Genomic DNA, 23354 nt, shown 5'->3' on the forward strand with positions numbered 1-23354 from the left:
TTTCTCCTTGATATGATAATTATGAAATTAAGCTATGATAATCCCTGGAGTTTTCATGTTGGGGTCTCAATAGGTAATCGATGATTCTTTCAATGGCTATTTTACCCTCTGGTTCTGAGGAAGCAATGGAATGACCTTATAGAAGATTATATATGATAAATTACTTAACAGTGGATATAAATTAGTTAACACCAGCTGGAAAACATTTTAAAAACAGAGATACAGGCAAAATAATTGCAAAATTGCCAAAAAATCATTGGAAAGATAGCAAGGATGGTTGTTGGAAGGGATCAGATAGAATAATAATCAAGGGGCAAGATGAAGGAGAAAAAATCTGGATGCCAGAAAAGAACATGAGAATTGTGGAAGAAGATGAAAGAGACAAACAACAACAAAGCCCAGAGAGAAAAAGAGAACCAGAAAAAGGAACAATAGAACAAGAAACCCGATTCTTGATCTGGTCATCACCATGTGTCAATTGCAGCTGTGTAGAGGTGAACAACCTGAGAAAAGTTATTGGGCTTATGTCTCCCATTCACCATGGGCCAGGGTAATCACTTAGGGGGAACATTTTCCAGAGGTTGAATTATAAGGGATAGCTTCTGAACTTTTTTTTTTACAACAGAAATTACAACAGAATTTAAGCTCCATAAAATAGATAATCACATTCACACACATGGCTTTAATTTCTCAGGTTTAGCTCTTACCCTTCCAATAATTTTGTCTTTCCTAGTACCTATCAAAAATGGCCACATCAGGTATAAGCATTAAGGGACGATCTTATTATGTTCAAATATAAAGGAAAGAAGGGAAGAGGGACAACGAATATAGAACTACTACAGAATTACAATTACAAATGAATTGGTTATTCATGTGAATTTATTATTAACCTGTAAGAGGACTGGGACAAGTTAAATATGCTCCTGGCCTATGAGCTAATGCCCTCACAGACCCACTCTTTGTGGACTTAGAACTCCAAAATAGATATGTTATTCAATAGATCAAAATATCATTTAGCAAAGCTGGCATAATAACTCTGGGCACTTTCCCATCTCTCGTGGGTATATGATTCCCACATAGACATCTCCTGATGGACTAGCTGATCAGCAGACATGGAAGATTCCATGGACAAGATCACTTTGGGTTCCAAAACACCAATGGGGGACAGGTAGTGGCAAGAAGAGCTGACATTCTTTGCCTGTTTAAAAGAGCCTTATGTCTTTGTGGTAGGATTTAACACCTCTGTTAGCATTTTGGGATTATGGGGCCCTGCAGGTCTTTTTTAATGCTACAGATTCATTCAATGTTAACTGTAATGTTTGCAATGTTAAACCAATTATATTTCAAGATTAGAGACAGAAAATTTGATAATTATTACTACTAGGCCTTTGTATGTGCTGATGCCAGTAAAAATGAAGAGGTGTAACAACACAAGTTAATTATGTATTAAGTGAGTTGGTTGAAAGGCTGGTTGGTTAAAAGGAGATTTAGGAATAAAAGATGTATTAGTTGTGTTGTACTAGGAGTTGTGTTGTGCTAGGAGTACCAATGATCATTTCTTTGATTAGTTCTATATCTATTGCCATATCGGTATCTATTGTTCAAAATGAGATAGTGCAGGCCAAATACATGGAAGAGTTCAGCTGGAATGTCAGTTTAGGATTCAGAAGGCAAACTCAAATTGATAAGTTTTTCCAGACGTTAATCAATTTGAAAAAAGCTATTATAGTCATTGGAGATGAGGTCGACATGGAATTTTAGACAAATACTTGTCTGTGATTATAGATATAATCAGTTCTGTGTGATAAAAGTTGAATATAATGACATTCATTGGGAGTGGCATAGGATTAGGAATCATCTGAATGGTCTTTTTGGGAAGCCTAATATAACCCTTGATATTGGGGATTTGTATGAAACAGCAAAAGATATACATGATTCCAGATTTGATTTGATTAGGATCTGACACCTTTGAAAACTGCAGATTAGTGATTGGTTTAAACATCCAACAATTATTGGGAGAAGGGTGCATGATAAATTAATGTTTGTTGTACTCATTATAATACTTTTTTTAATCTATTGCTTATCTGGAATATTGAAATTGTTTTTTTGCTATTATGAAGGCAATGTCTCACTACAAAAAATGTACATAATCATGTTTCCCATTTAGAAAGTCATGGTAGACAGGTGTAGATAAATTATTAGGAAACAAAAAAGGGAGAAATGTTGAGAACTCAGGAGGAGTTCAGTGTTGGGTCAAAAGACTTGCAGATCTTACATATCTCCTGGAATGCAGCTTTCCATAGACCTTTTATCAGTTCCTGAAATCTATTGCACAAATGCCTTGCTTCAGGGTTTTACTTCATGGGAACATGAAACTTGCCACAAGCATGCATCTATCTGGGACGACATTGACCAAGTCTATTTTTTCTCATATGCTAATCATGCGGTTTGGGGCTATAAAAGTCTGTATGCTTTAATTTAAAAAAAAAAAACTGATTCTGTTTATCATACCTCAGCTGTTTGTGTCTATTCATGCTCTTTTGAGCCAGGTTGCTGAGTACACAGGCTATACCACAGCATGGTTCTAGGATATTAGGGCAGTTTTCCTTGATGATTCCTTGAAAGATGTTATTCTGGCTCTTTTTTCATCATGGTTTTCAGATATTAAATTGTCTCTCCTGAATCTATTTTCCAGGTCAGTTATTTTTCCAATGTGGTATTTTACATTTTTTTTTCCTTTTTTAACTTTTTTGATTTTGTTTGACTGATTCTTGACGTCTCATTGAGTCATCCATTTCTATTTGTTCAATTCTAATTTTTAGTGAATTATTTTCTTCAGTTAAGTTTTTTTAAATCTCCTTTTGTATTTGGCCAATTGAACTTTTAAATAAGTTTTGTTCATTGGATTTTTTCCATTTCATAAATTCTGTTTTTCAAGAAATTGTTTTCTTTTTCCACTTCATCAACTCTTATTTTGTAAGGAGTTACATGCTTTTTCCATTTTGCTAAATCTATTTTTAAGATGTGTTCTTCAGATAATTTTTGTGTTTCCTTTTCCAAACTCTCCTGAAAACTTCTCATTTCCTTTCTCCAGTTTTCTTCTCTCTTTTAAGATCCTTTTTGAATTTTTCCAAGAGACTTATGAGATGGAGACCAACTCATATTACCCTTTGGAACTTTATCTGGAGACATTGTGCCTTTCATGTCCTCAGAGTTTGGTTAGAGCTTTTTTTTAATTTGTTTGCTCATTTTTGAAGGCTGAGGTCTGCTCTTAGAACAAAGGAGAGATTGTCCCAAGCTTCTTCTACAGGTATGGCTTGACACTACCTTGAGGCTAGGTACTGTTGGCTTCCTTCCCATTCTGGGTGGATATGCTAAGTTCACATTATTCTGGGTTCAGAGACTTGCTATTTTGCTTTTTGTAGTTGCATTGGATGTCTCACAGCTAGTCTGCTGATTCTCTAGCTTCTGAACCAAGGCAGAGTAGCCAATGCTGCTGTATTTTGGCTAAGATCCTCCCAGTAGATTCTCCCAGAGTGAAGAGGCCACTCAGCTCTGGATCTCTGTGCTGTATCTGCATTTGGTCACTTTCCTTTGCCTGATTGAAACAGACCTTTTCTGAAGTTCTTCTAAAATGTCTTCTGCTGGAAATTTGTTAGACTCCAAATATTTGTGAGTTCTGTCACTCCAAAATCAGTTCAGAGGCTTGATCTGGTGTTGATCTGAGGGAAGTCAGGAAGAGTTCAGACAAAGATCTGTCTACTCTCCACCATCTTGGCTCCTCCTCTTCCCCCCCCATCCCCCACTCCAGATAGCCTATGAACTTAAAGTTAGTAAAGTTCAGAGGTAAGACTTTAACCCAAGCCTTTCCTGACTTTTAATCAAAGAGTCTTTACATTATATCATACTGTCTTATACACACCAAGCCTAGAATTATTGGTTCACTTTTGACAAAGGTTATATATGAAAAAGCAAAGTTGAGTGGATAATGCTCCCTTGCTATTTCCACTGAAAATTTGTCTAAAAGAAAAAAAAATCAGCCTCACATTTTTTTCCTATTCCAATGTCCATTTGTCTATCTGAAGTGAAATCTGAACTCTATTTAACCTTTTGAGAAAAACCAAGAAATGGACCCAGTTTAATAAGACCACACAAACCCATACTAGTCTTTTGCTCTTCAAAAATTATTCCTGTTTACTGACCAGATATGACATAGAATCATAACATGTTAAAGCTAGAAGAAGTCTTGGAGATCCATTAAACCAATCTCTCTTTTCAGGAGATTTAGGTTTAAAAATCCCATCACCCATGCTTTAGCTCAGTTTAATTAGATAAGCCTAAATAGTATCATCATACCGTTTTACAGACTCATCCTAGTGGCCTAATGTAATCTGTAAGATACTAAATAACTGTGAGCTAGTATTATAGTATGGCTAAAGCATGAGTGATGGAATTTTCTGAAAAAGAAGTGAAAACCTAAATATGTGTACATTATGACAAAAACATGCATTTTATCTAGAAAAGAAATTTGGCAAACTTTTTTTAGCAAATGTTTTCACCAAACATTAGAATTTCAATATTTCCATAATAATGTAACACACTAATTAAAATGTAAGCTTCTTGAGGGCAAGAACTACTTTACTTTTGCTTTTGCACCTATATTTGCTGTGCTGGCACATAACAGGCACTTAATGAATGCTTGCCAACTGATTAATGTTTGGGATAATAAAAGGTTTTTATTTTTTTATCTTAATAAGGATGAACATACCAAGACAAAGTTGTCTATGCCCACTAGGTTGATAAATTATTGGGGACAACCAAAAAAATGAACTTCTTTAGCCTTCTCTTTCTAAAAATTTTAATTCTTCCTTAAGTGTATTAAAATAATATGTGATATCTCCTGTCATTCTTACAGGGTATTTTTCAACTCCTACTCCCAAGTTGTTAGTAGATTGGGCCACCATACAGAGAGAGTAGCTGCTGCTACCCTTAGCCTCTAAGGGGGACCATCTGGGTATCTAGATTAGGTACCCTACTTCTCTTGCTGAGCTCCCATCACTTCATAATAACTAGTTTTTTATTAAAGTCACTTATTCCTATGGTATAGCCGCAGCATAAGATCATAAAACTGAAAAGGAGCTCAGATGTCATTTAGTCCAAATCTCTCATTTTACAAATGAGGAAACTGAGACATGAAGTTGTTAATTATCCAAAGTCACATAGGCAGTGAATACTAGAGGATTCCAACCCCTATCCCTTCACTCAAAAATCAGCTCTTTTCACTGTAAGATAATAATAACAATAACAACAGGAGTCTTATAATTTGGAGTGCACTTTCTCACAATACTAATAGAAGCCTATTCTAGCTCCCATCACCAAGAGAACTTTCCTATGACATAATCTTCCAATTGCACACAATGTATTTTATATGTCTAATTTTTTACATGTTATTTCCCATGTTAGAATGTGAGGTAAGGACTTCTGTTTTTGCTTTTCTTTGCATATCCATCCTTTAGCATAATACCTAGCAAAATGTTTTTTAGTTCTTTTTCAGTCATGTCCAACTGCTCTTGACCCCATTTGGGATTTTCTTGGCAAAAATATTAAAAGTGATTTGCTATTTCCTTCTCCAGATCATTGTACATGTGAGAAACTGAGGCAAACAGGATTAAGCGACTTGTTCCGGGTCATAATAAGTGCTGAGACAGAATTTGGATTCAGGTCTTCCTGATTCCAGGCCCAGCACTCTACCTTACTATGAATGAACCCAGAACTAATGTTTAAAAGGACTAAAATATTAGCACAGAATCTTTTACTAAAGCTCATTCATATTTCTTGTTAGGCCCTCCAACCAAGCCTTACTCAATTCTTAGCTAAATAACCAAATCAAAACCATTTGTTTTCCCAGTTGTCTTTAATAATCAGCTAGAGAGGGGGAAGCATTAAGGGAAAGTACAATGGCAGAATGAAAGCTAATATGGATAACAGAGACAGAAAAACTAAAACAGAAAACTGTATTACTGCCCAGTGTGATAAAGAAATTAAATTACACTTGGCAACAGCTGAATAAGAGTGCAGTGAAGTGTGTAATATATGTGAGAAAGATTAACTGCAAAAATACTTAAAATGAAAAAAAAGTTTTAGCACTTGAAAAAGTGAGTTTCAGTTATCTGCAGATTCATTAGTATGCAAGAGTATATTCTTCAATGAGGTCTGATAAATGAAGCATTACTGTATGTAAGAAAGGGTCTCCTGTTTTGTCAGTGCAATATAAGTCATATCTCCTAACTGCCCAATGACAAGTAAATTGAAATGAAATGAATGGCAGTGGAAATGCTTTTAGTAGTCAGAGTGAAGGGTAAGGGTGAAATGGAAGCCAAGAATTTATGTGATCTTTGTCTGCATTGAGATAAAGAGTATCCAGGAACAGATTGGTGATGGTCCAGCTCTCCTCTGGTCTCATATCCCATCTGGGACATTGTGTTTGTTTATGGGCACCACATTTTAGGAAAGACATTGCTAAACTGGATAAAAGTCCAGAGGAAGGTGTTTAATGTGATGGAGGACCTTCAGATCGTACCATATATGAAGATTCTTAGAAAGAACTAGATATATTTAGCCTAAAAAAGAGAATATGTAGGCTAGCTGCTTTTATAAATGTGAAGGGCTATTATGTGGAAGAGAGATTACAATTTTCCTTAATTAGCTGAAAGTGAATTAAGTGCTATAATTTGGGCAAATTTGTTTAATCTACAATACCTAGTTCTATCTAGACTTGTGGGATGGTATTTTGGAACAGAAAGTATTATTCTTCAGGTGGAGAACTCTAGAAAGTAGTCCAAAACCATGATATGATAGGGACTCAAGCTTAAGAAGGATTATGGGTCAAGATAAGCCAAAATCACTGTTGTGATTTGTGAGATGACCAGCTTAGACAATATAGTTATCATGCAGTCTTGGGCTAATATTTTTGACATGAACTGCCAATTACCTTGCTTTGATATATTATTTATAAATTTATATAGACTTTTTCCTTGTGAATAAATTCCAGAAAATGAACTATTGTGGTCTGGATGATGTAGTGCACAGGGGTAAAAAGGCAACAAGGGGGCAGATGTTAAACAATAAATCTAATTTTCCTGGCAGAGGCTGAATAATGGAGAACAGGGAATTAGGGATTTAGGTGCCAAAAATATCAGAACCCCAAACTAGATACTTTTATACTAAGCAATAACTATAAATATTGTCCAAGTATATTCTTTAGAGAAGGGTTACAAGGAATCCATAAAAGACCCTTTTCCACCACAGAAGCCTTTTTTTTTTTATTACATGAGCAATCTAGAATTGTGTTTTACACAGAGCATTTGTTGGGAGTACACCAATTTACCTGATGATGCCGGCCACACTTGCTGAAGTGAAGGTTTTATTTCCTTTTTTTAATATTCTAGCCATCATGCATCTCTGGGAGGGCAATCCCAGATTCTTTAAAAAAGTCCTAACTAAGACTTTTCAGTCCTGGAAAGATCTCTTATATCTATATGCGTTCCCCTCTCTCTTCATCTGTATTACCAGTTGCTTAAGTCCTGGAAAGATCTCCTATATCTATATGCTTCCCCCTCTCTCTTCATCTGTACTGACAGTTGCTTAAGTAAGGATCATGCTTACCAGATTCTTTCTATAGTTCTCAAAGACCTGGGGATCAGATGATTTGGGGTCTAGTACTATTTTTTGCAACAAACTAATTGGGTACCCTTGTGCAAATTGTTTAATCTCTCTTTGAGTGGGCCATTGTGTCTTCATCTATAAAATTAGAATAGTTGATTTCCATGGTCTCAATAGATGAGGAATATATGATCTGAAAAAAAGGAAGATATTTGTACTTCAAATAGTTCACTAAATCTTTAATCTCATTGGTGTGTAGGAGGGCTGCTCCCAGTGAAATTAGCCTTTTATCCATATCTTCTCATACTAAGCAATTTTTGTCAATATCTTTCCATAAATCTTCTATATGGTATCTGCCTACTATCCTGAAGATCTTCCATGGTCTTTTTGACTTTTCATGGACACTCAAGACTTTACAGCTAGCATCCTTCATTCTTGCTATAGATCTGGTTCATCCTTTCAGGCCATACATGTTAGGTGATATCTTTTATACATGTTCTTGCTTGCAAAGCATCCCTAGTGACACACTGTTCTTTGGATCATTTGTAGTTTTGCTTTTCTTGAGACCATGATTCGTAGATATTTAGTATGACTAGAAGAATATTAGTAATAATAAGATGGATTCCTGTGGCAACAAGGCACTTGGATCATTGAAAGTATCATGTGGTTTCCCAAATGTTATGTGACCTGACTTCTTCCTATTATTTAATTTGAACCTAGCTCACTATCCATCTGTATCATCGGTTTAAGATGCTCCTGTTAGTCTTGATAAACTCATTCCCTGACCCATCTGAGCAAAACACGTTTTTCATCCACTTTGACAAAGTGGTTTCACCACTTTACTAGTGTGGATTAACTATTTCTTTTGCTTAACTGTGACTAAGGAGGTATTATATTGTTCTAGAGTTAGATGAAATCAACAACATGTAGTACCAAAACAAGGTGTACTTGGAGAACCTTTCTGGTGTTAGGGAAAATCCTTTTTTTTTCTTAGGACTTTGCATATAATAAGATATACTCCGACACACTGGTGAACACTGATAGTGAATACATGTTTTCTTGTTTAGATGGAAAAATGAAACGTGATTGATGGCAATGATGGCAGTGGCCTTGGTAGTGGTGATGGTGATAGTGGAAGATGATTTATTTATTCTTCTGTAAATACTTTTTTTTCCTATTACTCTGATTAGAGAGATGAATTACAGAATCATAGGATCATAGAAGGAAATTTATTTTCTAGTCCAAGGCTTTTTAAACTTTTTCCACTCACAATCCCTTTTCACCTGAAAAATTTTTATGTGACCCCAGGTTTATATGTATACAAATCAAATATTTGCTGACAATAAAACACAATTTTATGACCATCACGTTCACTTACTATATGGAGTTATAACCCACAGTTTAAAAAGCTTCAGGTCTACCTAATAACATGGGAATCACATTATTATCCCCAACTTGTAGATTCTAATACTTGCAATTATAGGAAACTTAAAAAACTTCCCAAAGTAGCTTATTTTGTACACCTCTGACTGATCTGGAATTCTTTCTTCTATTGAAATCTGCCTCTACCCATTAGTATTTGAAGCCACGTATAAGTAGCCTAATTTGAGTTCCAGATGATAGCCCTTAAAATATTTATCTCTCTTAAACCTTCTTTTTCAAAGCTCAACATCATTAGCTCATTCAAATGGTACTTAAACAATGTAAACTCAAGTATTCTTAACTGGTATCTTGAAAAATACTTATAAAAATTTTTTACAATAGTATTTCAAAATAATCAGTTTCCCTATGTATTGAATTTTATTGTCTCTTCCTGGTAAATGGCAATACTTTCTTCTCATTCTTTGTCTTCTTGGTTTGCAGTTTGCAGGCCTACATGGTCTTGTATCAATGTAGGCCAACTAGGTCCAAAAGACATCACCCAATTTCATTCTATTTGCAGGAATGCTAATTTTTTTATTTGTTTCAGGGTCACTGTTAAGATTCATAGTTTATAGACATTGTTTTGAATGAATTCATATGTTTGTAACAGAGCTAAGAAGTTTCCTGAAAAGTCCGTAAGATTGAGAGTCCATGTCAAATTCTCTCTACTCTCCAGAAAAAATATAAAGTCTCTGTCTATTCAGTGGAATTCAGCCATCCTCATACTTAATATCCAAGTGATCCTACACGTTATTGCTGGGAAGAGGAGGGTGTATCAATCAATGCCCAGTTCCCTCTCAGAACAGTGCTATTAACCTTGTAGGTGCATTGTCATGAACAAAGTATCACCTTTGACTTTTTGTTCTTTATACATCATGAAAATAGGGGTGGGGCCAACCCAATCTCCAATACCATAGATAACCTCCTCATTCTTACCTGGTCAGTTTTTATTGCCAGAGGAATTGACCATGCTGCTGTTCCTGAGTGCTTTGATCTGTCATCTCAAAAGCAGTCAGTGGCAGCACAACTACAAAGATGAAAGTCATAAAAGAAGGAACATTGGAGATCCCTAAAAGAGCACAAATAGTAGTTATTACTTTATTTGAAATAACCTATTGGGAATCAAGACTCCTCCTGAGATTGTACAACAAAGGGGGATAAATTTAGGGATGGGAGAGGGAAAGGAAAGGGAAGAAGGAGAAACATTGGGTTTATTTGTACTATTTAATTTTTTAAAAATGGACTTTAATTTTTTAATCTTAGGGCTAAGGGCCAGATTCTCATATGACTAGGCTAAACTTTTAAGAAACAACCAGATCCTATATTTTGACTGAAGAGTAGGAAGATGAACCAGGTGTTCTAGAAAGAAATGATGAAATATATTTTAAATGAACTACCATAATTTAAAGAATGGTTTTGATTATATTTATCACACATATATATGTGCGTATGTATATGTATATACATATGTGATCCTATTGCCCCATGTGCATAGAACAAGAGAACTTTTGTTGAGGTCTCCAGCTGTCACACATGCTTTCCTTACTTCTGCCCTGAAGCAAGAATATATTTTAAAGGAGGTGACATCAGGCGACAGACTCCAAATTTTAACTAGTCACACAAATTACAGACCTTTATTTCAAACTGCCCTCTTGACCCCAGACATCTGTTTCTTCCCTACAATGCAGAATGAGACACAGTCTAAATCAAAATGACTCTCATGGGCAATTCTGCAAAACAAATACAACACATAGAGTTTTCCAATGCTTCTCCTGCTGTGCCCGCCTGCTCTGTCTTTCTACACAGGCAGGAGTTAATAGTCAGAAACCTTTTATACAACAGGACATAAATGTTCTACTTGCTAAGGGTGCTGTTTGGTCTGAAGCAAGATGAGAGGATTGGACAAAGTGAAACTACTTCAAATAGGAGGCAAGTGTCTAGTTCTAAAAGAATTTAGAAAAAAGGGTATTTGGAAGAAGGGAGTTTGTATCAACCCATTCCCAAATGTGAGAATTGGCCCCAATTGTATCATTTCAATATGTTCCAGTATGTTGGAACAGGCACAAGCACTAGATCTGTTAGCTTTTTAAATTTCCACATCCAAAGTACAACTCAGAGAAGATTTAGAACCTACATTTAGGATAGAAGAGCCAATTCAAAGATGTGGTACCAATTTGGGGCCACAGGGAATAGCTTGAAATTCTACTGCTTCTAGCGGTAAACAAAAGCTATGCGAACTCAACAGAAGGGGAAATTAAGGCTAAGGCTAATTAGCAGCGAGAAAATTGCTCCTTGTCACCATTTTGTCAAGTTTGGGGACGGGGGGAGAGAGTGAATATCAAGCAATATAACAATCCAAATCCAGTCACAATATTTGCATTACCTGTAGATTGAGTTCCCATTACACACTACGATTTGTACTTGAATATGATGAGAGTAAAAACAGGTGCTTCCCATGATCTTATTATGGTCTTTGTGCACATCTAGCCTATAACCCTCTCACAGCCTGTTAAACAGCTGAGTTTGAAACAATAATGATACATAAGAAACATTGGCCTGAAGGCACGTCTGTCTTGGGATTTGGCCATTTACATTGATTTTTAACACACATTTTTCATGAAACACAAATATTTGCCATGGCAACTGCAGCATCACATGATACCCTGATTCATAAACAGGCAGAACATTTCTTGAGGGGAAATCACACACAGAAGCTGGAAAGATAGTAAAAAATCTCAAAAAAAAATTTGAGGAATTGGAGGATAAAGGTTTGAAGAAGACAGGGAAAAGAATCTAATCTATAGATTCAGTAGGATTAAGGAAGGTCTTCTGTGCTATTACTATTCATGGTCTTTTAGCTAGGACAGCTGGAAAATGACAGAATAAGAAACACAAACAGGCCAGCTGTCCTATTTCTATGTTAAAAAATATTAATTATCACAAGTTTGTATCCAATCCAGAAATACAAACTGATAAAGCCATATTAACGAAGTCTAGTATTTTAAAATGGATATAAACACTAGTTCATCTATGATAGGTAATAAAACACAAAATGTCTTCCCATTTTGTAATAGAGAATTACCTTTCTCTTCTATGAAACAAAACCAAAATTATCCTATGTACAGTTTATGGTGCTTTAAATTTCCTTCCTATATTTGTTTTAAAGAATAATAAAAATAGTTCATTAATTCCTTACAATATTTTCAAAACAAAATACAAGCTACAGGTCAAAAATCTATATATCAATATATGAAATTTAACATCTACAAGAACAAATTTATGCATACAACCAAAAAATAAGTTGTGAAAACTATGATCCAAAACATTTTTCTCTTTATTTAGAAATAAAAATATAAATACCACGATTTTAGATTTAACTCGATGGGCCGCTTTTGGTTTTGTTATCGGCTGTGTTTTCAAAATTGATGAGAAAGAGATGCTGGATGAAGGTGGACCTCTTTCGCCTGTAATTGGAGGAATCTTCACTTCAAGATCTCTGGGTTTAGGGAGCTCAACATTGTCTATATTAATCACTGGCAAGGCTTTTCCAAATTTTCCTGTTTTGAAGGAATAAAGTATCTTCTGTCATTGACTTCAAGTAGAATAATATTAGTCTTGTGAAAAACTACCCACTTTTAAGAATGTGGCACGCATGAAAAATCTGAGTTTTTAAAACTGTTTTAAAAATATTGGAGGGTAATTGTTACCTTTATAAAATATTTTGCCATAGAAATCCTTTAATTCCCATTGGCAGCCCCCATGGGGAATTCAAATTGGAATTCAATGCATATGCAACTTTTCAAAAATGTAACTATTTCATTAAGTGAGGTACAACTATATATTTGTCAGTCTTACACACAGAACATACACCTTTCCTATTGCTCATTAATATATGATAGCCATATACCAAAGCTTTTATTTCTTTGTACTAGGTATGGACTAGGTATGGACTATTATTACCAATAGGCATAATGAAAGATGTAGAAAAAATTTTTTTGGCTAAGTAAAATTTCTGTTTTATCTCCTCATCATTTCTTAGTACATCAGTATGTTGTACATGTATTCAGACATTCAAAGGAAGCAAGTGATATTGATCAAGGTTATGTGTTTGTATTATAAACTATATAAATTGCACAGTTCATAGAGCCATTAGAAATACATAAGATATTGTTTTTAATCCACAATTTCTCTGTCGGAAGCTGTTTTTGTCTTTCGTTGTATCCCAAATTGTTAGTGGAATGCCTGAATTAAATACTTAATAAATGCTTTTTGACTGACAACCTTTATTGCCACATTTCTCAAATGTTTTCTTATGTATTTCTGCCGTACTCATTCACTCATATATTTACAAATCAGTTTTTATGCCCACTGGCTTACCAAACATTCATTGCTGGAGTTGCCCACATTATTAACTCCAAAGACTTTTTCTCAGTCCTTATCCTCCTTGACTTGCCAGTCACATTTAATACCATAGGATACCTTCTCCTTTTCCAAGCTCTGCATTCCCTTGGATTTGAGACATGATACTCACTTTCTGGTTTTCCTTTCCTTTTTGTGAATGATATTTGTTTCATTACTTAACTTTCCTTCCAACATGCTTCTCCTTAAATCTGAGAATGCCCCCAGAACTGTTATCAATAGACAGCCACCTACATAGTGTGATTGGTGGGAGTGTTGAGCATATTGCCCAAAATATCTTTGCTGACTATTATTCCATTTGTTCTTTTGAGCATGAAAATGTCCCCCCATTTACACGAAAAGTTCCCAGAGAGGGACCTTTTTCCTTATTAACTTAGCTTTATTTATTCAGAATTTAGAAGCATTCAAAATTCCTATTAGTAGGAATAGAGCATAGGATATAGGAAAGTTATTGCTTGCCAGGAGAGAAGAAAAGAGTACAAAGAGGGGACAAATTTGAATTACTTTATAGCTTTGTCTAAGACTAGTTTAAGTTTGTCTGAAGATCTTGATCCTTTGTTCTCTCTCCATTATACTTAGGCTTCAAATAAAACAGCATCTGTGCCAATTTCTCCTAGTTCCATTTCTAGCCTCAACTTTTCATCCTCACTTTTCTCTTAATGCCATCACAATTCTGAGAATGTTTTATCCCATTTCTGTCTATTCTTTCCTTCCCATGCTGCATGTTGCTACTCCAAACCCCTTTCCATTATCCCTTTGAATCAATAATTTTCTTTGGGTTTCTTGTTTTCTTATTGGAGTTTGGTTTGTTTGCAAATAAAATTGTAGTATTTGGTACATTCAAGTTGTAATCCAAATAAAAGAGCTTTCTTTCAAACTTTCAAATTCCTACAGATGTCAAGAATATATATATATATTATGCTTAATGCTTCTTAAGAGAAGTTTCATGTTTTAATGATATTCTGGTACCTTCTTGTTGAAAATTCCATTCTTTTAACTCAAAATTAAGCTAGAAATTCATCTTTGTTCACTAAATCACTTAATTCTGCTTGAGTTATTGATTGTCTAAAGAGGAAAAGATGACTTCAAATGGGGGATCACCATTTCACTGTTCTCCTACTCTGTCATTTCATCTAGGTTCCAAGTTTCTGATGGTTTTGGTGGTAGTTCTCCATATGCAAAATAGATCATTTAGCTTATAATAAATTTGGATTTAAATATTGCATATTATGTTTAGATTTGAATGGAATCTATGATATATCTGTTAAGCAAAAATAGCAATCCATTGAAGGATCTTTTTTATTCTTTCCTGTTCTTGAGAACCACAATTGATCTGAGACAAGCTTTATGTATCCAATCAATTATTAGTTTAACAGCATAAATAAGAGGCTCAAATCTAATTCTGATCAGTTATATTGCCACTAAAATATTTATAATCTAGAAGAGTAGTTTTTATTTGTAAAATTTTTAAGTTAGATTACTACGTATATAATAAAAACAATTAAGATTGCTATACTTGTGTGATAGACTGAAAATTTAAGTAATATACACCAATACCTTCAAAGTAATATTAGAAAATAAGATTAGAAACAATATTAATATTTTACAAATTATTCTCCAAGAACAACACACTATGGACAGAATAATTGGCTACTATGCTCCAGTCTGCCACATTACAAAAAAGTTTTTTGGGAGTTAAAACAGCATGCAAAAACTTCGCACTAACTCTCCTCCTGACTTTCTCAGTAGTCTTATCCCCCAATCAAATTAAAATTTATATCAAATTATTAACATGTTACTCAATAATTGGGTCATTGAGAAATTCCATTCACATTTTTAAAATTCAAGATCAAAAAATACATCTAAAACAAAAAAGAAACTTCCACATGGTAGCATAAGGGCTGTACAGTGTAATAAATAAAAAATATGTGAAGGACTTTGCAAAGCCATGTAAATAAATATAGGCTATAATAATAATAAAATCTAATATTTGAATAGAACTCTACAATTTTTGAATTACATTCACAGATAATCACTTGAACCTCACAACAGTTCTATAGGCTAGCCATGGCAAGTTTTATTGTCTTGCATATATAGAAACTGATGCTCAGAGAGATTAGTAATTTTTATCAAAGTTGTATGTTCTAGTTCAAAGAAAGATAAGAGAAAAGGAATGAGATTTTTTAGGATTAGGGATATCTGAATATATCTGTACAACTCCTACAGTATCTCTGCTACAGACTTGCCAAACCAATTATGAGATCTTGCTTTATAGATATCCCATTGGAATTTCAATCTTATTATTAAATCCAAGTTTATTATTCCCCTCTCCAAACCTCTTTCTTCCTTCTGACTTCACTATTCATCTAATCTCACAATCACAAAATTTGGAATTGGAAGGAAACTTAGTGGCCATTTAGTCCAAAGCATAATGTACCTGGTCAAATAATCGTTCAGGCACTGCTTAAAAACTTTACCAAGAATGTAAAGCCTGCTCTCTTCCAAGGCATTCTGGTCTACCTTTAGGGAGTTAATTATAATGGTTAAGAAGCTTTCCTGGCATTTCACCTAAATTGACTTCTTTTTTCCTCAATAATATTTTATTTTTCCAACTACATGTAAGAATAGTTTTTAATATTCATTTTTGAAAGATTCCAATTTTTTTCTCCCTCTCTCCCTACTGCTCCCTTCCCCAAGACAAGAAGCAAGCTGATATAGATTCTACACATATGATTATTTAAACATATTTCAATATTTGTCATGTTGTGAAAGAAAAATCAGAACAAAAGGAAAAAATCCACAAGAAAGAAAAAGCAACCCCCCAAAATGGTAAAAATACTTCAATCCTCACTTCAGGCTCCACAGTTCTTTCTTTGGATGTGGATAGTGTTTTCCATTCTGAATCTAATGAAATTGTCTTGGATCACTGTATTGCTGATAAAAGCTGTCTATCATAGTTTATCTTCACATAATATTGTTGTCATTCTATGTAATGTTCTCCTAGTTCTGCTTATTTTACTTAGCATCAGTTCAGGTAAATCTCCCCAGGCCTCTCGGAAGTCATCCTGCTGATCATTTCTTATAGAACAATAGTATTCTATTACATTCATATACCACAACTTATTTAGACATTCCCCAACTGATGGGAATCCACTCATTAAATAGGCTTCTTTGCAACTTCTACCTGTAACTCCTGTTCTGTCTTTTTTGACAAACAGAATAAGTTTAATCTCAAATGGCTGAAACTTTAATATTATCATTGACTCTTCACTCTCCCTCACTTCTTACATTCTTCCAGTTCTGTAGATTCTACTACTGAAACCCCTTTTTAATATCTTTTCTCTATTTCTTATTTCCTTAGTGACCACTTTATGATAGACCCCCATCATCATCTTAATTACAGCATTAGGACAATAGGTCCTAATAACCAAGACAAATTTCATAACATCACACTGACGATTGTCTATCATATTCTTTACTTTCCAGCCTTATACTACAAACTAGAATATTTATTTCCCATACATGTCCTATGTTTTCCATCTCTATGTTTCTGCTTATGCTGTTCCTCAAGCCTCAAATATTCCCATTTGCTATGCCACCTTTTAATTTTTATATAGTCTATTAAGTCTGAATCAAAAGTATTCTACTTCAAGGAGCTTTTGATGATTCTCCCTACTTGCTCCCACCCACCTCAATAATGAACCTAACTTCCTCATGTAGTATTTTACTTATACCTTTGGTTATTTTAGCATTTAATTTTTGTTAATAAAAATGTGCATTTTTAAAGTTTTTGTGCTTTTTATTACAAGTTCTATAAGGACAAGGATTAAGTCTCCTCTAAGTTTTGTACAGAGCTGTGCCTACAGTCAGCAATTCACATGTTTATTGAATTGAGTAATCGATGACAATGATGAAGATTTTTATTCAATAAGCTGAAGTCTAAAGTCATTACAGTTGCCTTTTGATTTTTTAAGTTCTGAGAAAAACTTTTTGTTTAATCACTGAAGATGTTAATTAAGTACAACTATTCTAATTTTTGTTGAAAGACAATTTATTTATTCCCCCAATTGTACATAGATAATAATACTCACTTTTGGATTTGGTCTTAGGTTGTTTATAAGAATGAAGGAAAGCAGTTTTAGGTATGATAGGTGGGGTTTCGAAAGTAATTTTTGCTGCTGGTGGGATTAGTCCTCGTTGAATCATACTCAAAATACCTTTAAAGTGATATGACAAAACATGAATTTATTTCTAAATAATAATAATAGCTAGTGCTTTAAGACTTGCAAAACACTTAATATATGCATCTCATTAGTTTTTTCTATGAGTCCTAGAAATTCTAAAAGTCTATAGAGTTCCTAAATACTTAAATATAATACAATATTTCTTTTCATAAAATTACATAGATCACTTTGACTCATTTGAATCCAAGGAAAAATAGCTACATAAATCATTCAGGTTTTTGCATTGAAAGAAAGTATTGACTTTGTTAGTAAGAGTAAAAATTCAATTAAAAATTTAAAAAAAATTACAAGGTAAAACACCCTTAGGAAACAGGATAAATTTGGAATTGTGAACAAGGTAAAGTTTCTCTGTGACGAGAAGCTTGGAAGCTAATTTCAAGTCAGTGAGATCTAAGGCCTAGGGCTGAATCCTGGCATTCTACAGAGGTTAACTGTAGCTGTGTTCTAAAAATGTGGTAAAGGTTTTTGATTGGAACTCAGGACACATTTTTACATAGTAGTTTCTCTCTAGCCCAAGTTACAATTGCCTATTTAACAGGAATTGCCTGAACATATAAATATATACATATATAGAAACATTATATTCTAGAACCTGTCAACTTTTACGTTTCTATGGGGAAAAGCATTCAGAGATTCAACTTGATGTGCTAGGAGCATGTCATAGTGTTTAAAACTAAAAAGAACTTAAAATTCATTTTATACATGAAGAAGCTAAGGCTAAAGAGGCCATGGTCATACGGATTAAAATTTAGTTCTTCCCATTCCAAATCTAGTCTTCTTTCCATTTCCATAAACTGTCTCTCTTGATATTTCATCTTCTATGTGCACCTTTTTACATGAAAAAAAAAGTTCCTTCAAACATAGTTCTTCCTCTCTTCCACCTCTTAGAATGTTTAGCTTTCTTCAAACCTCAGATCAAGTCCCACCTTCGAGGAAGCCTTTTGGGATTCCCCTTGCTAATAATGACTTCCCTTCAAATTTACCTTTGTTTTTTGTACATATTTATAGTTGTACATGGTATCTCTCCTGATAGAAGGTAAGATCCTTTTTTATTTCTATCCTTTTGTTCTTGGCGTACTTCTTGGAATACAGCAGGTACTTAATAAATGCTTATGGGTTGTAGATATGTTAACTGAATTGGAGCAAAAATGTTTGTCTAGGGGAACAGAAGAAAGAAAAGTAGAAAGATCTAGTGTCAATTCTTACCTTACAAGATTTTTAAGGCAAACTTTTTAAGGTAAAATTTACCTTACAAGCTGTGTTAGCCCAGGCAAGTCATCTTAACTTTCTAATCTCCAATTCCCTCATCTATAAAATGAAGGAGTTAAATTCAACAGCACTTAATATTACTTTCAGGTCTAAATCTATCATCCTTTGAAATTAGGAAAGCATAGACACTAGAGGAATATCCACAGTAAGGGATCAGGAAGAAAATGAAGAAAAGGAATGTTTTGCAAAGTGGTCAACAGTGTTGGATACTACAGAGAGGTCAACAAGAATGTTAAAAGCTTTACAAGAAATTCTTCTTCTTCATTCTCTTCCTGCAATTGTGGATCCCCAAAGCTTGATAATAATGATGAAAGGAAGAATTGTAGAAGCCAAGATTGTGAAGGAGACAGGATATATTATACCAAGCAATTGTATATAGATGACTTTTCCAAATGAATGGGAGGAGAAAAATAGGGGTCATTAGCTAAAAAAGATAGAAGGATAAAGGGAAGGCTTTTTAAAAAAATATAAGGGAAAACTGAATGTATTTGTAGATAGAAAGAAAAAAGTTATAGGATGAGAAAGATACCTGAAAAAAAAAAACAGATCAATTTCTGGAGCAAAGTTTACAAGGTGGTAAGGAGACATGGAACCAGTGGTTAAGGGGCAGATTGACCTTAAAGAGTAATAAGAATATCCTTTTTTATTATAGAATCAATGGGAAAGAAAGGGTAGAAGATGATTTTTAGAAGTTTTGAGAAAAACAGTAGGAGGATGAGGGGAACACAAAGAGTTTCAAACTTAATGAAGTGAGAATTTCATCATCCGTGTGATGTGTGGAATAGAAAGGGTTTTGAAAATGAAGAAGAAGAGAAAAGAAAAATCTGGAACAGATTTAGGAATGAGAGAGGGAGTCAAGTGAAGTAGAGAAGAATGAAGTGCCTTGGAAGCCTAGTTGAAAGTATATAATATAATCTGTCATGATTCAATACAATTCAATTCAAGAAGAAGTCAAGTCAATTTTTAAAAAAATCTTATTTTTTCAATTACATGTGAAATTTTTTGATACTTAAAAAAAAATTTCCATCTCCAAATTCTCTTCATCTCTTCCTTCTTACTTCCTCATTGAGAAAGTAAGCCATTTGAGTAGGTCATACACATGCAACTAAGCAAACATATTTCCATATTAGTCATGTTGTGAAGAAAACAGAAAAAACAATAGCCTTAAATTTGTGTTCACACTTCATACGTTCTTTCTGTGGAAGTGGAAAGTGTTTTTCATCATGAGTCCTTTGGAATTGCCTTGTTTTTATTGTATTATTGAGATGTATATGTTGCTGTTACCATATATAATACTCTCTTGGTTATACTCACTTCACTTTGCATCATTGATGTTTATGTAATCCTTTCCAGGTTTTTTCTGCAAGCTCCCTGCTCACCTTTTCTTAGAGCACAATTATATTCCATTGCAATCATATATCATAACTTATTTAGCCATTTTCCACTTGATGGTCAGCCTCTCAACTTCTAATTTTTCTAATGCCATCACAAAAAAAAAGCTGTTACAAAAATTTTTGTACATATAGGTTCTTTTCCTTTTAAAAAAATTAATCTCTTTGGGATATAATCTGGTTGTAGTATTTCTGAATCAAAGAATATGCACAATTTTATAGCCTTTTGAATTTTTTCAAATTGCTCTCCAGAATAGCTGGATCAGTTCATAACTATACCAAAAGTTCATTACTGTCCCAATTTTTGCAGATCTCTTCCCACATATACTTCCCAAATATACTAATATGCAAAGCATGTTTTGTCATTGTCTATCATAATTCCTTCCATTTCTTTTTTTTTCTCATATGCTATGACTAGCATTTCTAGTACAATATTGAATAACAGTCATAAAAATGGGCATCTTTCATTCACCCTGATCTTATTGGGAAGGCTCCTAATTTATTCTCGTTACAGCTAATGTCTGTTGATACTGTTTATCATTTCATAGAAAGATCTATTTATTCCTATGATTTTTAGTGTTTTTAATAAAACCTTTTTCTGTATCTACTGAGATAATCATGATTTCTATTACTCTTGTTAGTGAGATGGTCAATTATGCTGATAGTTTTTTCTAATATTGAAACAGTTCTGCATTTATAATACAGATCATACCTGGTCATAGTGTATGATCTTTGTGGTATTTTGCTGTAATCTCAGTGCTAGCATTTTATTTTATTTTTTGCATCAATATTGATTATTAAAATTGGCCTATAGCTTTCTTTTTTCTGATTTTGCTCTTCCTGATTTAGGTATCACCACATTTATGTCATAAAAGGAATTTGGTAGGACTCCTTCTTTGCTTATTTTCCCAAATAGTTTACATAGAATTAGTATTAATTTTTCTTTAAATACTTGGTAGAATTCATTTATGAATCCCCGCAGGTCCTAGGATATATTCTCAGGGAGCTCATTGATTGCTTGTTTAATTTATTTTTCTAAGATAACATTAAAGTCTTTGATTTTCTCTTTTGCTAATCTGGGCAGTTTTTATTTTTGCAAATATTCATCCATTTCACTTAGATTACTTGGGCAAAATAACTCAGAACCATTGCTTTAATTTCATCTTCATTGGGAGTGAATTCATCCTTTTCATTTTTGATACTGGTAATTTGCTTTCTTCTTTTTTAAAAAGTCAAATTAAACAAAAGTATTGTTATTTTGTTTGTTTTAAAATAAGCTATCTCTTAGTTTTATTATTTTAATGGTTTTCTTCCAATTTTATTAATCTCTCCTTTGATTTTCAGGATTTCCAATTTGTGCTTAAATAGTGATTTTTAATTTGTTTCTTTTCTAATTTTTTTAGTTGTATGTCCAATTCATTTATCTGGTCTTTTTCTATTTTACTGAGGCAAGCATTTAGATAAAACTTTTCTGCATCTCATAGATTTTTATATGTTGTCTCATTGTTGTCATTCTCTTTAATGGAATTATTTCTATGATTTGTTTTTTGACATACTCATTCTTTAGGATTAGGTTATTTTGTTTCCAATTCATTTTTAATTCATTTCTGTGGTCCTTTGTTGAATGAAATTTTTATTAAAAAGGATACATTTAATACTTCTGCTTTTCTGCATTTGTTTGTGAAGTTTATATGCCATTATACACATTCAGTTTTGCTGAGAAGAGGCATATTCCCTTCTATTTTCATTCAACTTTCCCTAGAAGTCTATTATATCTAATTTTTCAAATACTTCTATTTATCTTTTTGACTCTTTCTCTTTTTTGGGGTGCATTCATGTAATTCTAAGAGGGAAAAGTTGAGGTCTTATACTAGTATAGTTTTATTGTCTATTTTAAGAATTTGAATATTATACCATTTGGTGCATATATGTTTAATATTGCTGTTCATTATCTATAGTAACTTTCAACAAAATACAGTTTTCCTGATTTTCTCTTTTAATTAGATCTACTTTTGCTTTTGCTTTGCTTGAAATCATGATTGTTATACTTTTTTTTGTCACTCCAACTGAAGCATAATAAAATTCTGCTGCAGCCCCTTATCCTTACTATCTGGTTATGCTTGTGTCTCTCTGCTTCAAATGTGTTTCTTGTAAACAACATATTGTAGGTTTCTGGTTGTTAATCTTCTGCTTCTCATGGGTGAATGTTATGGATAAATCCATGCCATTTACACTCACAGTTATGATTAGTCTGTATCTCTATCCAAACTGATTCCCCCCCCCACCTCTGTCTCTCCTTTTACCTGTCCCTTCTAAAAAATATTTTACTTCTGACTATTGCCTCATTCAATCTGCCCATCCTCCTTTTCTAATCTCCTTTATTTCAAACTTCCCTACAGTGTAGTATAGATTTTTATACTCAAGCATATTTATGTTTATCCCCTTTTTGAGCTAATTCCAATGAGAACCAGATGCATATGTTGCCTGCCAACTTACTCTTTATTTCTACCCTGTTGTAAAAACTCTTTTATCCCATTTCATCTCTTCCTTCCCCCTTCTCCTAGCGTGTCCCTTTTTCTCACTCCCCAATTTTATATACATTAGATATCATCTAATTATAGTGAGTTCACACCTGTGCTCTCTGTCTGTGTATAGTCCTTCTAACTGTAATAATGTTCTTCTAATGTAATAATGATGAAGTTCTTTAGATTTACAAGTATCATCTTCCCATGTAGGAAAGTACACAATTTATTCAACCTTACTGAATCCCTTATTATTTCTTTTTCCTGCTCACTTTTTCAGACTTCTCTTGAATGTTGTATTTGAAACTCAATTTTTCTATTCAATGCTGATTTTTTTCTTCAGGAATCCTTGAAAGTCTTCATTGTCGTTAAATATTCATTTCCCGCCCCACCCACTCCCAGGATTATATTCAGCTTTGCTAAAT

The 23354-nt window shown here is 33.7% G+C and overlaps 1 protein-coding gene across 1 annotated transcript in view; it reads right to left on the reverse strand.

Annotated features, from left to right (window-relative positions):
- IQCH (IQ motif containing H) overlaps positions 1-23354 on the reverse strand; it is a 295121-nt gene that overhangs the window by 146114 nt on the left and 125653 nt on the right. The window contains exons 7-8 of the mRNA XM_051980800.1: positions 17595-17720; positions 12445-12641 (exon numbers count right to left, since the gene is read on the reverse strand). Coding sequence (XP_051836760.1) covers positions 12445-12641; positions 17595-17720 — 323 coding nt within the window. The remainder of the gene's footprint in view (positions 1-12444; positions 12642-17594; positions 17721-23354) is intronic.

Source organism: Antechinus flavipes, chromosome 2 (genome assembly GCF_016432865.1).
Source record: "Antechinus flavipes isolate AdamAnt ecotype Samford, QLD, Australia chromosome 2, AdamAnt_v2, whole genome shotgun sequence".
Taxonomy (NCBI): domain Eukaryota; kingdom Metazoa; phylum Chordata; class Mammalia; order Dasyuromorphia; family Dasyuridae; genus Antechinus; species Antechinus flavipes.